General features: G+C 39.3%; 1 protein-coding gene across 3 annotated transcripts in view; it reads left to right on the top strand.

The window, feature by feature from the left end:
* The window catches only part of LOC120536917 (zinc finger CCCH domain-containing protein 7B-like), a 68,589-nt gene extending 56,161 nt beyond the window's left edge, over positions 1-12,428 (top strand). For all 3 annotated transcript variants that reach the window (XM_039765488.1, XM_039765490.1, XM_039765489.1), the window contains 8 exons: positions 1,006-1,187; positions 1,341-1,417; positions 4,308-4,456; positions 6,532-6,637; positions 6,819-6,927; positions 7,392-7,525; positions 11,766-11,932; positions 12,132-12,428. In XM_039765488.1, coding sequence (XP_039621422.1) covers positions 1,006-1,187; positions 1,341-1,417; positions 4,308-4,456; positions 6,532-6,637; positions 6,819-6,927; positions 7,392-7,525; positions 11,766-11,932; positions 12,132-12,315 — 1,108 coding nt within the window. In that variant the 3' untranslated portion in view covers positions 12,316-12,428. The remainder of the gene's footprint in view (positions 1-1,005; positions 1,188-1,340; positions 1,418-4,307; positions 4,457-6,531; positions 6,638-6,818; positions 6,928-7,391; positions 7,526-11,765; positions 11,933-12,131) is intronic.
* Positions 12,429-15,496: the final 3,068 nt, after the last annotated feature.

The following is a 15,496-nucleotide window of genomic DNA, read 5'->3' as shown; positions in this document are numbered from 1 at the left end:
TTTGAAAATATGCTAGCCAGCTTAGTGGCTGTGTGGTATAGTGGGTCCGCAGCTCAGAAGGGAAGGCCAGTTTTTAAATAATCCATTTGGCCGGGCCAGTCACCTTGGGTGCAATCGCACAACAGCGGGAAGTTGAAGAGGTAATTGAGGCGAGTCACACCTGCACGTGAGGGTGCGATCTTTCTCATTTGCTTCATTGGCTTCCTGCGGTGCGAGATTGAGGCACTGCGCCCACGGAGCCGTATAAGAACGGGCTGCTACAGAGAAACAGGGAGAGACGCGAAAGAAACAAAAGAAAGTAAGGCTTGGAGAGCAAGAGTGCAGCATTGTGGTCAGTGAAAGTGAGCGGACGAGCCAACTAGCTGATGAGAGAGGTCAGCACAGTCAGGGGTCCCATGTGGAGCAAAGGATATGTGGTCGAGGGACGATGATGATGTGGAAGAGTGGGTTCTGTCGTGGAGAAGTCCGCCCTAGGGATTTGAGGGACGAGTGTGAGAAGAAAGATGAGAGGACAACTGACCCCGAGTGGTCTGGCAGAGGCAGCCAAGACGGGGGTTGGTAGTGTGAGGACAGCAGCGGCTGAAGTCTCTCCAGCTGAGCAAACCTTGGGTAAGCTGGAGAGACTGGGAAGGAGCTGTGCTCGGCTGGTGTGACCCCAATGTCTGCTGCAGGATTTTAGTCTCGTTTTAAACGTTTGGGATTTTTATCTTTTTATGGATTTATTTATGGAGCTTTGATGCACTGCACTTTATTTGGACACTGTTTGTTTTTGGTTTTGTTTCTAATAAAAGCACTTGGACACTTTTGCACCGTCCCCTTATTCAGTTTGATTTGTGCCCATCAGATCAGCTCACCCGGTTACATTACTGAGGGTTCCCAAAAGGGAAAAGGGAACGTGAAGCAGGACCCGCATCGTCATAGGCTGTAGTAGGATCCTTGCACCACTTATTGCAATGCTTGTTTTTTCTGTTGCCAGTTTATGCACATTTTTCTCTTCATACTCAGGTGCCTGGTTCATGTGGTGCGATCCACCACGGTACGCTACTCCAAAGTCCGCCCATTGCATCCCCTCTGCCAGTTTGATGTCTGCCGGCATGAAGTCCGTTATGGCTGCCAGCGAGAAGACAGCTGCTCTTTTGCTCACAGCATTGTGGAGCTGAAGACCTGGGTACTGCAGCAGGACTCTGGTAAGACGTGGGGAAAGATTAGGGCAAAAGCTACGCTCTTCCAATTTCAGTTTCTTTAGGGAGGCAAGTAGTTCAATAATATAAATTGGCTCTCATGGCTGTTTTATATTATTAACAGATTTCCTCATTCTTATGTGCCGTCTTATGTTTTAGGAATCACACATGAGGAGATTGTGCAGGAATCCAAAAAATACTGGCAACGTCTGGAACAGGGTGCCCAGCGCCGTAAGGTAAATGATTGCTGCCTTGCTTGTATAGTATTTTCCATTTCACACCCTGCTCTGCTCGTTGCTCTTTTTTGGGAGGAGAGTGAGGGTTTTTTTAAAGTCACTGATAAGCATCACACAAAATTACATTATTTCAGAGAACACAATCAAAGCATGAAAATAAAACTCAAATTCTGCATAGTGTAAAAGCTGTATCTATGGTTACTTTGTGTGGTCCTAAGTTCACAGTATCCGTCCAGGAGAACGCAGACGAGTAGGATGTAAAATATTGCATTGGGTTACACCTTGAGCTCTGTGTGAAGAACCCAGAAGTAAAGTGTATTGCTTAGTACATGTCTGTTAATTTTATATCAAGAGTCTGCCCTTATGTTAAATAATTACAGGTTTTAATAAAAAAAAATAATTTAGCAGAGTTATCTGGAATGCTGGTGGTTTATTATTTCATAGTAAGCAGCATAGACAAGGCATCTGAATCATGAAGTCTTCCTCCTTGGAAATACCACAACTAGTTTTGGGCTTGAGGTGTTTTGTTGATTTCTTTCACTTTGGTCTTCACACGTTATAAATACAGGGCACCTTAGCATCTTAATGCTGTATTGCCATCTCAAGATAGAAAGTTCTTACAAAGAGGAATGTAGTTCTCACATAGAGCTCCACTTTAAGGGAGACAAAAAGAGGACAGTATAAGGAAGATAACAAGATACTTGTGATGTCTAACAAGGGAAGGAACTTCCAGGATACTGGGGATGATCTATGGGATATAATGTTCATGTACGCCCTGTAGACAGTGACCGAGATTTGTAATGTTGTAGCACTGAACACCTGGGCTTAAAACTGGTGCAAGTTGCTCCCAGCCTCAGGTGGCATTGTATCTCTCTGTGCCTTGATGGGCTCATTCATTGCCATTGCCATGTGCAGCCTGGGTGTCAGTAGTGTGCTGGAGTAGTATGTTTATTTTGATATTGATTGCAAAGTATATTTCTTACACCAAGGTGTGTTTTTATTGCAACATTTTCAACATTTTTATATTTCCATTAGTGTTAATGTTTGCATTGCGCCATCTGTTGGAATGTTTTGTTGTTGTGCATTTACCAATAAAATGCTATTTTAGTACTGCTGCAGACATTTCTATACTTAAATGTAGTGTACAAAATGCAAAAAAAAAAAAATAACTTTCAGATATTTGTCTTTGGTGTATTCTAAATATATTTTGAGTAGAAAATGTAATACATTACTATATCTTGATTTGAACTAACTAACCCTTTGACAACTGGGTTGGGAGTCTTTTTCAAGACTGATTCATAAGAAAGGTGAAGTGATGACTTCTTCAGGTAGTTGGGCAATTAGCCCAGTGCATAAAGCCAAAAGTTGTTCTTCACCTTCTAAATTTTATGGGACATGCTGCCATAAACTTGTACTAATACAAGTTAAGCATGTTTACGTTAAATGCCTTATAATTACTTCTAAAGAATTGTGCTGTTGTGGCTCCCAGGAGGACTGGGACGAGCTATCTACATTAACTTCAGGCTATAATCCTTGTGTGTGTGTGTGTGTGTGTGTGTGTGTGTGTATATATATATATATATATATATATATATATATATGTATGTGTGTATGTATGTGTATATGTATATATATACATATATATATATATGTGTGTGTGTGTGTGTGTATGTGTATGTGTATATATATATTATATGTATGTGTATATATGTGTGTGTGTGTGTGTGTATGTATATATGTATGTGTGTATGTATATATGTGTGTGTGTGTGTGTATGTATGTGTATATGTATATGTGTGTGTGTGTGTGTGTTTTAATAATTTCAAGTAAGCTCTCAAACCGCCAAAAAGTGAGGTTACAAGTCATATGTTTAAAAGTGAAAATGAATATGTTAAGAGGTAATTGTATCTTTGATTTATAGTTCCACTCAGGATGAGCTTCTTCACTGAAAATCATTTGTCGTCAGTGGTAATTGTTCATAATAGTGAATGGACAACGTTTTGTTTTCACCTTATAATTGTAAAAGGAATTTTCAGATAGCTGTGTTGTTAGTTTAAAAAAATACCTGTAAATGGAAGTTGAAGGTTCAATTTTGAAATTGATTTAAACCTTCAGACTGCAATTCATTATAGGTGTGCATTTTTTAAAGTATAGTTCAGTGTTTTCTAAACTTGTTTTTTTCTTTACCCAATCATGCCTTTCTATGTTTCTTTGATACTCAAGTTTATGATGACCATCAGTTCGGGGGGAATTCCCTATTTAAAAATTTACAGCCAACAGTCTTGTGGGCGATCCACCTTGGATAATGTTTGCTGACTGTTATAGCAGAGTATTACTAAGGCTGCCCACAGTGACCGATTGTGAGACGCTTCGCAGGCAACACATGACCCTTTCCTGTTAAATTCAACCGTGAGTCACGACCCAAAAGGCAGCAGTCTGTGACCTAAACTGGGTCGTGACCCACAGAGCAAGAACCTGAGAGAAGCTAATCAGGTTTTTTTTTAGATTTAAGGCTGACGGGACTTCTCTCCCTATAAACTCTTGGTACTAGAAGTAGCCTTGCAGTGTTCATATGAATATGTCTATGTGCAGATAGTGCTCATTTATCATGTAGACCACCAGAACTTGCTCTTGGTATACAGTAGGCATTTTCCTTCTGTACATTAAGGATTTGTTTGTTTATGTGTATATAATACACAATTTGCTACTTTGTGATACATATGTAGGTCATATATCCATATGTGGTGATATGGAGATATACAGTATAAAACATAAATATATAATATGTATAAAGATCTATAAAATATATAAATAAATATAAAATGTCACTGTTTGTAATTAAATTACTTTGTGTTAATTTAAAAGCATATTTATTCTTAAATTCACCAAGCCCACACATTCTGGAGTCTCTGCTAGTTGTCGGCAGCCTCGCAACTTGAACTTGAAGATGAAGTTTGTTTGTGGGCAGTGCTGGAGGGATGGCCAGGTTAGTGAGCCAGACAAAGAGCTCAAATACTGCACTGCTAAAGCCCGACACAGGTGAGTCTTGCATTAGAAAATGTACATTAAAATTGAAGGACTATTAAATCTTTGTTGTTACTTTTATATACACAAACATGTATAAATATGCTATCCCTGCCAGTATTGCTCAGGTGAGGCTTGACGTGGCGTTTGTAAGCTTGAAGCCAGCTGAGATGACTTCATGTTTACAGCCTAAGCAAGCACATTCTGTGTAGCAAAAATCTCCAAAACGTTGATCCTGCTGAAGTGAGTAAAGAGAGTATTCTATAGGACACTGCAAAAACAAGGCTCTTTGGACCAGAGTCTGAGGGTCTTTTATGGAGCAAAATTTTAATGAAAGGAAGGGGAGGGAAGTAACTATTCCTTTTTTGGAACTTGGAATTTAAATTACAAATATTATTCTTTTCAGTACTTCAATCAATGTGCAACCTAGCTTTAGGTTGATCTTAGTTCTGGCCATGAGGATAAGTGTGGCTGCAAACAATAAAATTAATTGATGACTACTCATTATGTGTTTTACAAACCACAGGTGAATTTGCCAGGGTGTTTTTCATATGTGCTTTCAACAGGACGACCGAGACACCAGCTACGGCTGCTGGGTGTCAGACTTGCCGAGTGCAGTTGCTGATCTGGTCTCCTGAGCATGAGAGGTTACATGACTTGAAATCACGGTCCATGACACATTACACGAGCACAAAGCATTGGGCACTCTGCTCTGTTTCTGACTGCCAATATCATTCTGCCTGACGGAGATGGTGCTGTACGAATGCTTTACATGTACTGAGACTTCAGCTGAAATCTCTGCCCTTTTTTTGTTCCCCTCATCTTGGTACTTAAAATATGAGACATCAGACAGATGAGCATCTCTTCTATTTGTGATATTCTAAATATCCACATTCCTTATTCCTCATAGTTATATGCATTGTACTTTCAGCTGAGTGACTATTAGTAATGCTATCAAACATACACACGGGCTTAAGACTAGACCTCTTTGATTTTGTCAGGTGGAGTCACAGACTGCATGCATGTCTCCAACTCTCTGAGATTATGCAAATGAAGTCCATCCATCCATCCATTTTCCAACCTGCTGAATCCGAACACAGGGTCACGGGGGTCTGCTGGAGCCAATCCCAGCCAGCACAGGGCACAAGGCAGGAACCAATCCACAGGACACACACAAACACACCCACACACCAAGCACACACTAGGGCCAATTTAGAATCGCCAATCCACCTAACCGGCATGTCTTTGGACTGTGGGAGGAAACCCACGCAGACACGGGGAGAACATGCAAACTCCACGCAGGGAGGACCCGGGAAGCGAACCTGGGTCTCCTAACTGCAAGGCAGCAGCGCTACGACTGCGCCACCGTGCCGCCCGTAAATGAAGTCTGTAATTGGAAATTGCTGGAACACTTGTGTAATGTGTCAGGGCCTTGGAGAGTCTAGTTCTGTATTGACTGTGCTATGCCCGTGAAATAGGGGACATGGAAATTTGTATGTATATAATACATAAGTCTTCAAATGTCACCATTCATGTTAGGTGAAACATGAAAATGGTTCCTCCAGTTGACAGAAGAATATGTTTTTTAAAAGGAAAAGCTGTTCTTTCTTTTTATGCCGAAGGCTATCTGTTTGATTAATAAACGTGGGATTTATACCACTAGAAATATGATGGGGAGTGGTGTGCCTATAAGAGATGTTGACATGAGAAATTCCCTAAGGTCTTGCAGTAGGATGTGGAGTTCGGAAAATGTTCAGATGTCAGAAAAACAAAGTCTTGGATAAGTTTGAATTTGGCATTGAATTACCAAAAGTAAAGTCTACACGAAGTGTATTATTATTATTTAGGAATGTTTCATTTTTTATTTTTTTTTTTTAATTACTGGAGACTTCATTGGTGCAAACCCCTTTAAACTTTAAACCTGTAATTTGTTAAATGATGGACTGTGTTTGTTTTTCAAGCCTGTAGTCTACTATTCCATAGTTAATTAGAATATTTGAACATTTTTTTTTGTATCATTCAGTTACAACTGAGGTGGGTTTTGCTCTCAGTCATTTCTTTCTTGGCTTTTTCCCCTCCCATTTATGTAGCTGGACAAAAGAACGGCGGGTGCTGTTGGTGATGTCTTTCGAGCGCAAGAAGTGGGTGGTAGTCCGACCCTTGCCTTTTTCCCGGGCTTTCCCGCAGCAGTATGATGTAAGACAGATTTCATATGTGGACATTTTGTAGGTTGACAAGTGATCGAAGTAGCAACTGAGTTGCCTTTTTCAGTGTGACTGTTTCCGGGTGGCGTGCAAAATGCAAAATCTTGTCTTATGGTCATCATGAAATGGATTTCAGTTTCACATTTACTCACTGTTGCCATCTTCTTGCTTAGATGTGTGTCCATGTGGTTAAAGAAAAGAAGTGCCACTACATTGGCAAGTGTTCCTTTGCACACAGCCCTGAAGAAAGAGATGTTTGGACCTACATGAAGGATAATAACAGTTGAGTATCCTCCTCAGCCTTGACTAGCACAATTTTTCAAGTCATATATACTGTATTTTTGGTTACATTTTTAATAAAGTTTTTTTTTTTCTCTTTCTTGGGTTTCTGTTCGCCATTTATGAGTAATGCAAGAATGGCAAAGAACTGAGTGTTTGTCAGTATTTATTGATTTAAATTATTCTTTAACATGAAATTTCACATTAAGGAACACATCAGCTAGTATTTGAGTTAAATGAAATGTAGACATTTGAGGGCAGTAATTCCTTCCATTTGACCGTTTAAAGCAGCTCATCATAATTTAAGACAGGGATTATGAAAGATAAGACACACTTCCCAAATCGTGTCTGTACAGTTAGTCTTCCATATAGCTTTTCTCCTTGAAGTTTACTTATCTTTGTAATGAATGTGGACTATAAACTTTGCATACTATCAATTAAATCTTACGCATAACTTTACCTTGCAGTGAGGGACATGCAGCAAATGTATGATCTTTGGCTGAAGCTAACCAACCAGAACCGCCAGGCTGATGGAACCCTGCTCACCACAGAGCCAGAAGAGAAGCAAATAGTTATGCCCACAGATTATGCTGAGACTATGGTGGGTGCAAGCTTGTCACTTTAGTGAAGCAGAATAAAACATTGGTTAATATTAGGTGATGTGAAACTGAATAAATGTGCATCATACCTGCTGCAGGTATTAATTTTATCCTGTGTATTGATTCCAAACCCCAACACAATTAAAGGGTTTTGTTACTCAAGCGTATCAGAGATATACTCAGAAAATAAACTGCAGACATTAGGATTCATTGCTTAACTTGATGAACAAAGTATGACACCAGCTAATTTTCTTAAATACCTTGCATTTATCTTTCATTGTGCAGTTACAAGAGATACATCCTAATCAGAGAGAGCACTTTGAAATTAAATGCATCTAAAGTATTTAGCTAAGTGTTGTAATACATTGATTTTTTATGTTTTGCTTACACAAGATGTGTATGACAGATGCATGTGAAATTCATTTTGGGATTTTCAAATAGTAGTTTTTGATTCACTCAACCAAATTGCATCTAAGTGGTAGTTTGCTTTTTCACTTGTATGTGATAATGTTATACCTAAAAACAGGTCATTTAACTTAACTGAAATATTAAATAACCAAATGAATGAACTTGAGTAAAATTATTTCTAATACAATATGTACATACACTCACAGAGCAAATTATTAGGAACACCTGTACACCTGCTTAACCACTCTGTACAACGGTGGCAAGCAGAAAAGCATCTCATGATACGCAAAACGTCGAACCTTGAGGCCAGTGGGATACAACCGTTGAAGACTACATTGGGTTCCACTCCTGTCTGCCAAGAACAGAAAGCTGTGACTGCAGTGGGCACAGGTTCTCCAAGACTGGACAGTTGAAGACTGGAAAACACTAGCCTGGTCTGCTAAATCTCAGTTTCTGCTGAGGCGCACATATGGTAGAGTCAGCATTTGGCACCAACAGCATGAATAGGTGCACCTAAACTGCCTTGTGTCAACAGTCCAGACTGGTGGTGTAATGGTGTGGGAAATGTTTTCTTGGCACACGCTGGGCCCGTTAATACCAATCAGTCATTGCTTGAATGCCACAGCATTTTGGAGTCTTGTTGCTGACTCTATGTATCCCTTCAAGGCCACAATTTACCAGTCTACTTATGGCTACTTCCAGCACGATAATTCACTATGTTGCAAAGCAAAGGTCGTCTCAAACTGGTTTTATGAATGTGGCAGTGAGTTCTGTGTTCTTCACTGGGTCAAGTACAGCACTTTGGGGATGTGGTAAATACAAGAGATTTGTTGTATGAATGTGCAGCTGACAAATCTGATAAAACTGCATGATGCAGTCAGGTCAACATAGATGAGAATCTCAAAGGAATATTTCCAACATCTTGTGGAATCCAAGTGAGGCTGGTTGTGAAAACAAAAAGGTTGTCCTACCCAATGTTAGTATAGTGTTCCTAATAATTTGTTCATTTACTGCCACCTGTTTCAAATTTTGATTATGTGTCATAATTGATATTCAGCCCCTTTTGATCTTTCTAGAACATTTAACTCCAAAAAGATATCCCGTTCTTAGAAAACATAAAACAAAATAATGCAGGCATATATTTCCCACTAAACGTTTTGTTTATATATTAAGCATTTAAGGAATTTGTTTTAATAAATTGTGAAAAGATGTCAAGACTGGCAGTTTATTCAGGGTGAGTCAAAGTTATGTTAACATTTGAATGGTGGAAACAATTTCTTCACAAAACATACTTCACATGTGTAAGATGATTTACAGGAATGTCTCAATCGGTTCGCCGTCATGTTCAACACACAAAAACCAACGAGCAACAGTAGCATTTAAAGCCCGGCCACACATTTCACGGGGAATAGACGATACCACAGTCTGTATTCTGTCCTTCAGGTCATTGATATCACAAACTTTCCTGCTATACACACCATCACCATACCGCATAACCAGAAATCAGGGGAGTGTGGAGGCCATGGCAGTGGTCCACCACAACCTGTTCATCGACCTGGTTATAAATAAATAATCCATTAGTGTTAAACGTAATTTTGACTCACCCCGTATTGTTGAAAAGTGATTTGTGCTTTCGTTAGTAGTTGGGACATGTTGACATGGTTGAGGGTCAGTAATGTGAGCAGTCTGTTAACTGTCAGGTTGGCAGCAGAAAACTGGCAGTCTGAGAGCACCTATGTTGTGAGGGGTCAGTTCATGTGGGGTTTGATGAATTTGTGGTCATGATGTTTCGTTCACTATCATGAACTCGCTACACACAAGTACTTCACTTATAAGTCTTTATACCTGAACAGCAGTAGTTTGCAAAGCTGTCGACTCTGTCTGGCTTAAAAACGGTGTCTGTAGTACCTACAGTTTCATCTATCAGTCTTACTCTACTGTGTGCAGTTGCACGTTAATGTCAAATAATTTTTCATTGTCATTTATGAGAGCAGGCTTGCTGGGTTTTTAGCTCTTACAGTCTGTCCTGTAAAATATTTTTCTAAGTAGACGATGGCAGTGCCTTTAGATAGAATGTGGTACCCTGACTCAAGATAACTGTTTACCGTCACACACGTTGAACAGCAACTTGTCTTATTCTTTCCTCATACGTGGCTTTTATCCTGTTTTCTCTGAATGCACTTCATTGCAGCTTTTATTTGCTAGTTCATCCAATATGGTAGATTTCTGCAGTCTAACCTCAGAAGTGGCATCATTGTTGTATATGTGATAATGAATTGTAGATGTGCTATTTTTGTACTTCAGTACAGAATTGCACTGTTTGTAACAAACCGTATTGCCGTTTTGCTCAAAATGCTCTCAAATTGTAGCTGTGTTTAACTCGCTTCATTTTCCCTGAAGGCCTCTATTCTGTCTCCAGATTTAAAGCGATCCGACACGTAGCTGTTTTTGTCTCTTTTTAAATGAACCACGTCTAAATGTACGCACATCAGATGCTGAAATGCAGCAACACAGTTAGATATCCTAGACCAAATTTCAATTAATTGTCTTAATTTTTAAGATTGTTTACATTTTTAGCATTAATTCATCAAGTTAATAATAATCCTGTTTTCAACAAAGCCCGATTCTAAAGTTATAAGCTTGATAAATATTCATCCGTGGTTCAGTTAGTTATGATTGAGCTCAGGCAGAATGGTGATAAAACTAGTCCGCATTGCCACCTGACATTTCTAGAACTTTCTGGGTTCAAATTCTGTGCCATGCCCATCACCAACCCAGAACTGGATTAAGCAGCTTTGAGGATGTTATGTGAAGATTGGGCTACTAAACCAGCAACAGGACTGTCCACAGTTCACTGGTTTCATTTTGCCAGAATGGCCTTCAAATTAGTACACATTTAGTAAAGTTGGCCATTAGAAGATGCCACAGTGTGTCTTGAATAATACCTACAACTTCGTGCAATTGTCTGGGAGATTTTTTTATTTTTTTTATTTCCTGTTTTAACTTTTTTTAATTCTAAATCTTCCATGTTATCCTGCTATCATGAAAAAGCAACATACATTCCACTTAGATAAGGGCACAGTTTTAATTCTTAAGAGAAAGGTGAAAACGAATAGTGTAAGATTTTGATTCATCATCTTTAAAGTGGAAAGGTCACACTGTGTGGCTATCTGGCTGAAAATAATAAAAAGATAATAAAATGGCTGACCTTTTCAAGTGAGGTACAAGCCGGGGTCGCCTTCTAGTTAAATGTGTATCCTCAGCCATGCTTGATAAACCAGTACTTGATAAACATGGTGCCACAGGGTGGCAACATTTTGCGTGTTGGTCAGAAATTCAAGTGACAGTTTCAGTGTACTCTGTACAAGTGACAATAAACTTGAGTGATGTCCACATTTATAATGAATACATGCAAACCTTTGGAGATCTAGATTACTTAATGCTGTCAAGCCTCAGTCAAAATGTGTAATTATCTGCACTCCACACACACACACACACACACACATCTCTTGTGTGAATCAGTCAAATGTGATGTTTGTATTTTTTAGTTGCATCTATGTGTTCTAATCAACTACAAAATATGTGTGTACTTCATTTAACCTTAATAAAAATAGTCATTTATTAATAGCTTTTACTTAAATCCGGGACTTCATTATTTTAATTTGTCTTCATTTTTTTGTGATTCGGTCCAAGCAGACTTTCTTGTTCAAATTCATTGGCTAACAAGGAACAGACATTCCTATTACTATATAACTTGAATTTTTAAAGCAAAGGGGATTAATGGTTCATCCCATTACCAAGTGCATGTTTGTTCACACTCGTATCATTCTACAGAGTGGGTTCCATTGTCGACTGTGTGGAAAAAACAGCAATAGTGAACGACAGTGGCAGCAGCATATCTCTTCGGAGAAGCACAAGGAGAAGGTTTTCAGCAGTGATGGGGAGGAGAATGTGACCTGGAAGTTCCGCTTCCCTGGGAAAAAGTTTGAAATATGCGATAAGTGAGTACAGGACAGAGGAAACAGGGATGGGAATGGGGAATCGAAAACGGCGTTGTAACTTGACACAAATTAGAGGATCATGAGGCAAACTAAGAGTGTCTGAACCTTGGAAAACTGTAAATATCTACCAACTTATGTTATGTCAGAGTTTGTTTAGAAGTGTTGGCCTTTGCAATAACTGCCATTCTTTATATTTTAGGCTAGCAGATGGCTCCTGTTCAGCTGGCTCCAGTTGCGAGGCAGCTCACAGCTCAGAGGAGTTGGCAGAGTGGCAAGAAAGGCGCGACTTCCTGAGAAAAAAGCTGGCCAGGGCACGGGATGACATGCTGATTGCTCCATCTGACACCGACTTTGGCAAATATAACTTTCTGCTCCAGGACTGAGCTTGTAAATCTTTTTTTGCAGCCCCCACCCCCCCCCAACACAATTTCCTCTCTTTTTCCTCTATTTGCTTCGTTAAGATGCATGTACACACTTGTTGTGTCACCCCCAGCCCACCCCAAACATAATATGCCGATGGGTGGTGAGATGGTCGGATTTTCTCTAGTCGTCCTGACACCCTCTATGCGTTTTTGAGCGAGCTACCACGCTCCAGTTTTGAGCAGTTTGAGTAGAAGTGTCCTTAATTACAGCACGAATGCAATTAGACCGGATGTACTGTTTTAGCCCAACGAGCTATGATGGCTAGATGCACTTCCAGTATTCAGACTCTGACACTTTCTGCTTTTCTGTTTGGTAGCCTGGCATAGTCTGTGTTTGCCACAGAGGGTGGACATTTCTGGAGATAGAGAACTCTATACCTTTTGTGAGTTTTGGTTGCTGGCATGCCAAAAGTTTAAAAGGTGTGTGTGCTTTTTTTTAATGTTGCAGTTTTATTTGTTTAGATACATAATTGTTCCTAGTTGGGCTTAAAAAGAAAATATGAGAACAAGTATGGCCTTAAAACGTAAGGCTTTGGTGATCGATTACCCTTTGAACCGAAGTTCATAAAATGAAGTACTACTAGACTCCGTTCCACAGCTTTAATACTGACACTTGTCTTGAGAGGCTGCGCAGCCTCTTCTTCCAGAACGCCACACTGCTAGAAACATTTCGTCAATCAGTATCGATGGAAAACTGACGCACCTTACTGTGCCATTTCCCCAAAATGACTTCTCTCTCTGTCTCTCTCTATAGATCATGTGGTTTACACTAAATTTTACCATAAAGCATTTGGAATTAAATTTCTGACTGTTCGATATCATGGTATTTTCTGCAATTTCTGTGAGATTTTGTTAGCAAAGTGGGAGAGTGAGATGGGCCATTTCAGTTGACTGACACTTTATTTTTATTTTTTACTATACCCTTAATCAATTATTGTAGAGCCCAATTCTGGTGAGTGTTTTTTTTTTAATTTGTGCTTGCTGATTTCCTCAGTGACTCGGTTGTGGATTTGGGTGAACACAACGGCACAACTAATCAATGTTCAATCAGAGTAACCTTAGTTCCTCTACTGAAGCAGGTTACAAGAGAATTTATGGTCTGCAGTGCAGTGCGCCTCAACAGCTGGTTGGCCGTTTATAAAACCCCTCTTCCCTTCTTTTTGTCAGCTGGATGGAAACGACGTTAACGGGTTAAAATCACCGATAATAAGCACAGCCTGGTTTCCCAATAAAGAAACTCGAAAGGAATTTTCTAATTTGTTATTTGTTTTGACATATGTTCACTATTTGATTTATATTTGCTATTATTCTTAATGTGTTTGTGAAAGTCTTTTAATCAGTAGTCTAAAAAAGAGATAATGTGATTTGTGTTTGTGAATTTCTTTAACCACCGAGTTGAGAAAGGAGTCCTTGCCATCCCGCAGTTGGACTTTTCACTCTGAATGTGACTGTAGTCTGACATGACGGTGCTTTATTTGGGGTTGCCATTAGCCTGGACCTGTGAACAGGCTGGATTTTATTTTGGAGCTCGGGAAAGATTGCTCTTTTGTCTGAAGCTATATTTATTCAGATCAGATTTATAAAGGTGACTGCCTCGAGCATAAAAATATTCATTGAAATGGACGATTCTCAGCAGACATTCAGGAGGAATCCCAGATTATTAATATTAATGATTTTTTTGCTAACCTATTTAAAAAAAACATAGGTTCTGCATAATCCAACAGTTCATTTTGATCTCATTTGGCATTTCCAAATTTTGGTAATTGCAGCATACGGCGTATACAAAGAAACACCACGTTGATGAAAGCTTGAGGACCTTTTCTTTGTTTAGTCTTTAGAAAACTAGTAAGTATAATTCTCAGTTAATGGATATTCGTGAAGAGATGATAGTAGTTTAAATCGCTCCCTTATTAAGAATAATATATATATATATATATATATATATATAATATATATATATATATATGTGTGTGTATGTTTAACTAGTAACTCTTTTTTGTCTTACTCCTCTTTTTAACTCAGGGGATCTCAGTGTTTCTCCATTTCTTTGGTATCTCCGCAGTTGCCGGCTGTGCTGTGTAGTACATGTCTGTGTCCACATTGCTCCTCCTTACACCCACAGTCAGGGTTATGCTGGCAAGTATTTCATGTCTCCCGTTCTTTTCTTAGTAGAAGGGTTTTTCTAGTAATCTTGCTACCTGTAAAGCATTTTTAGCTGAAGAAAATCATTTTTGATGCACAGAAGAACTCGGAATACTAGGCTAGAAATTGGGTGGCGTTCCTAATGCTTTCAAGGGGCATACACCCTTCGTTCCTTTTTATCATACCTCTTGTGTCAAAACTAGGGTGCTTAAGAGAGGTCTTGGAGGGCTATGTTGGCTGCAGCTTTTATTGCAAACAATTTCTTAATGAGGCATAGGATTGAAATCTTTCACCCAAAGCCACACTTAATTAAACTCCTCATTTAGTAAAGATGAATATTCCACAGCCATTTTGGCAAAATAGTCAGGGTCAACATTAAAAAACCAGGCTGCACAAAAGATGAGACAATATTGCAGATATTGCCATATTTAATTAATTCTTCATCCATACTTATTAGAACAAATAAATTAACCAATATGTTCTGTAAATCACAAATGCAAAAGTACTGATTAAGAAATGAAGGGCTATGAAAACACACAGCATTTGTAACTCTCCATGATCCGAATTTGAGCCCCCATCTAAGCTTCACATATTAATTTATCTGTGTACTTGTTAAACGGAGTGTGGTGCCTCATTGTAAGGTACTACAGAGTTTGCAGTGCCTTTTGTTTGTGTGTTTCTGTTGATCCTGCCTGCTCTCTGAAATTTTAGAGCCGAAAGACGAATCATGGGATAAAATGTGGCAAACGTCTGAAAACTGTCGACTTGAATCAATGTACAGTTTGAAAATGCAGTGAGTGTGTTGAAATTATTTGAGCAGGCTACGTATCCTCGTGTCATGCAGCCTTGACTAAAGCACATTTGGGAAACAGTGGCGTTTCCTGTAGTCCTTCTATCCACTGTTTTGTTCTGCAATACAACTTGGCCATCTCCCCCCTAAGTCATGTGTCTCTCTTCATCGAGGGCGTGTGGTTGCAAAAGAAATGAGTAAAAACTAAAT

This window comes from Polypterus senegalus, chromosome 10, assembly GCF_016835505.1.
Source record: "Polypterus senegalus isolate Bchr_013 chromosome 10, ASM1683550v1, whole genome shotgun sequence".
In the NCBI taxonomy this organism is placed as follows: Eukaryota; Metazoa; Chordata; class Cladistia; order Polypteriformes; family Polypteridae; genus Polypterus; species Polypterus senegalus.
This window is presented reverse-complemented; position numbering and strand designations above follow the sequence as displayed.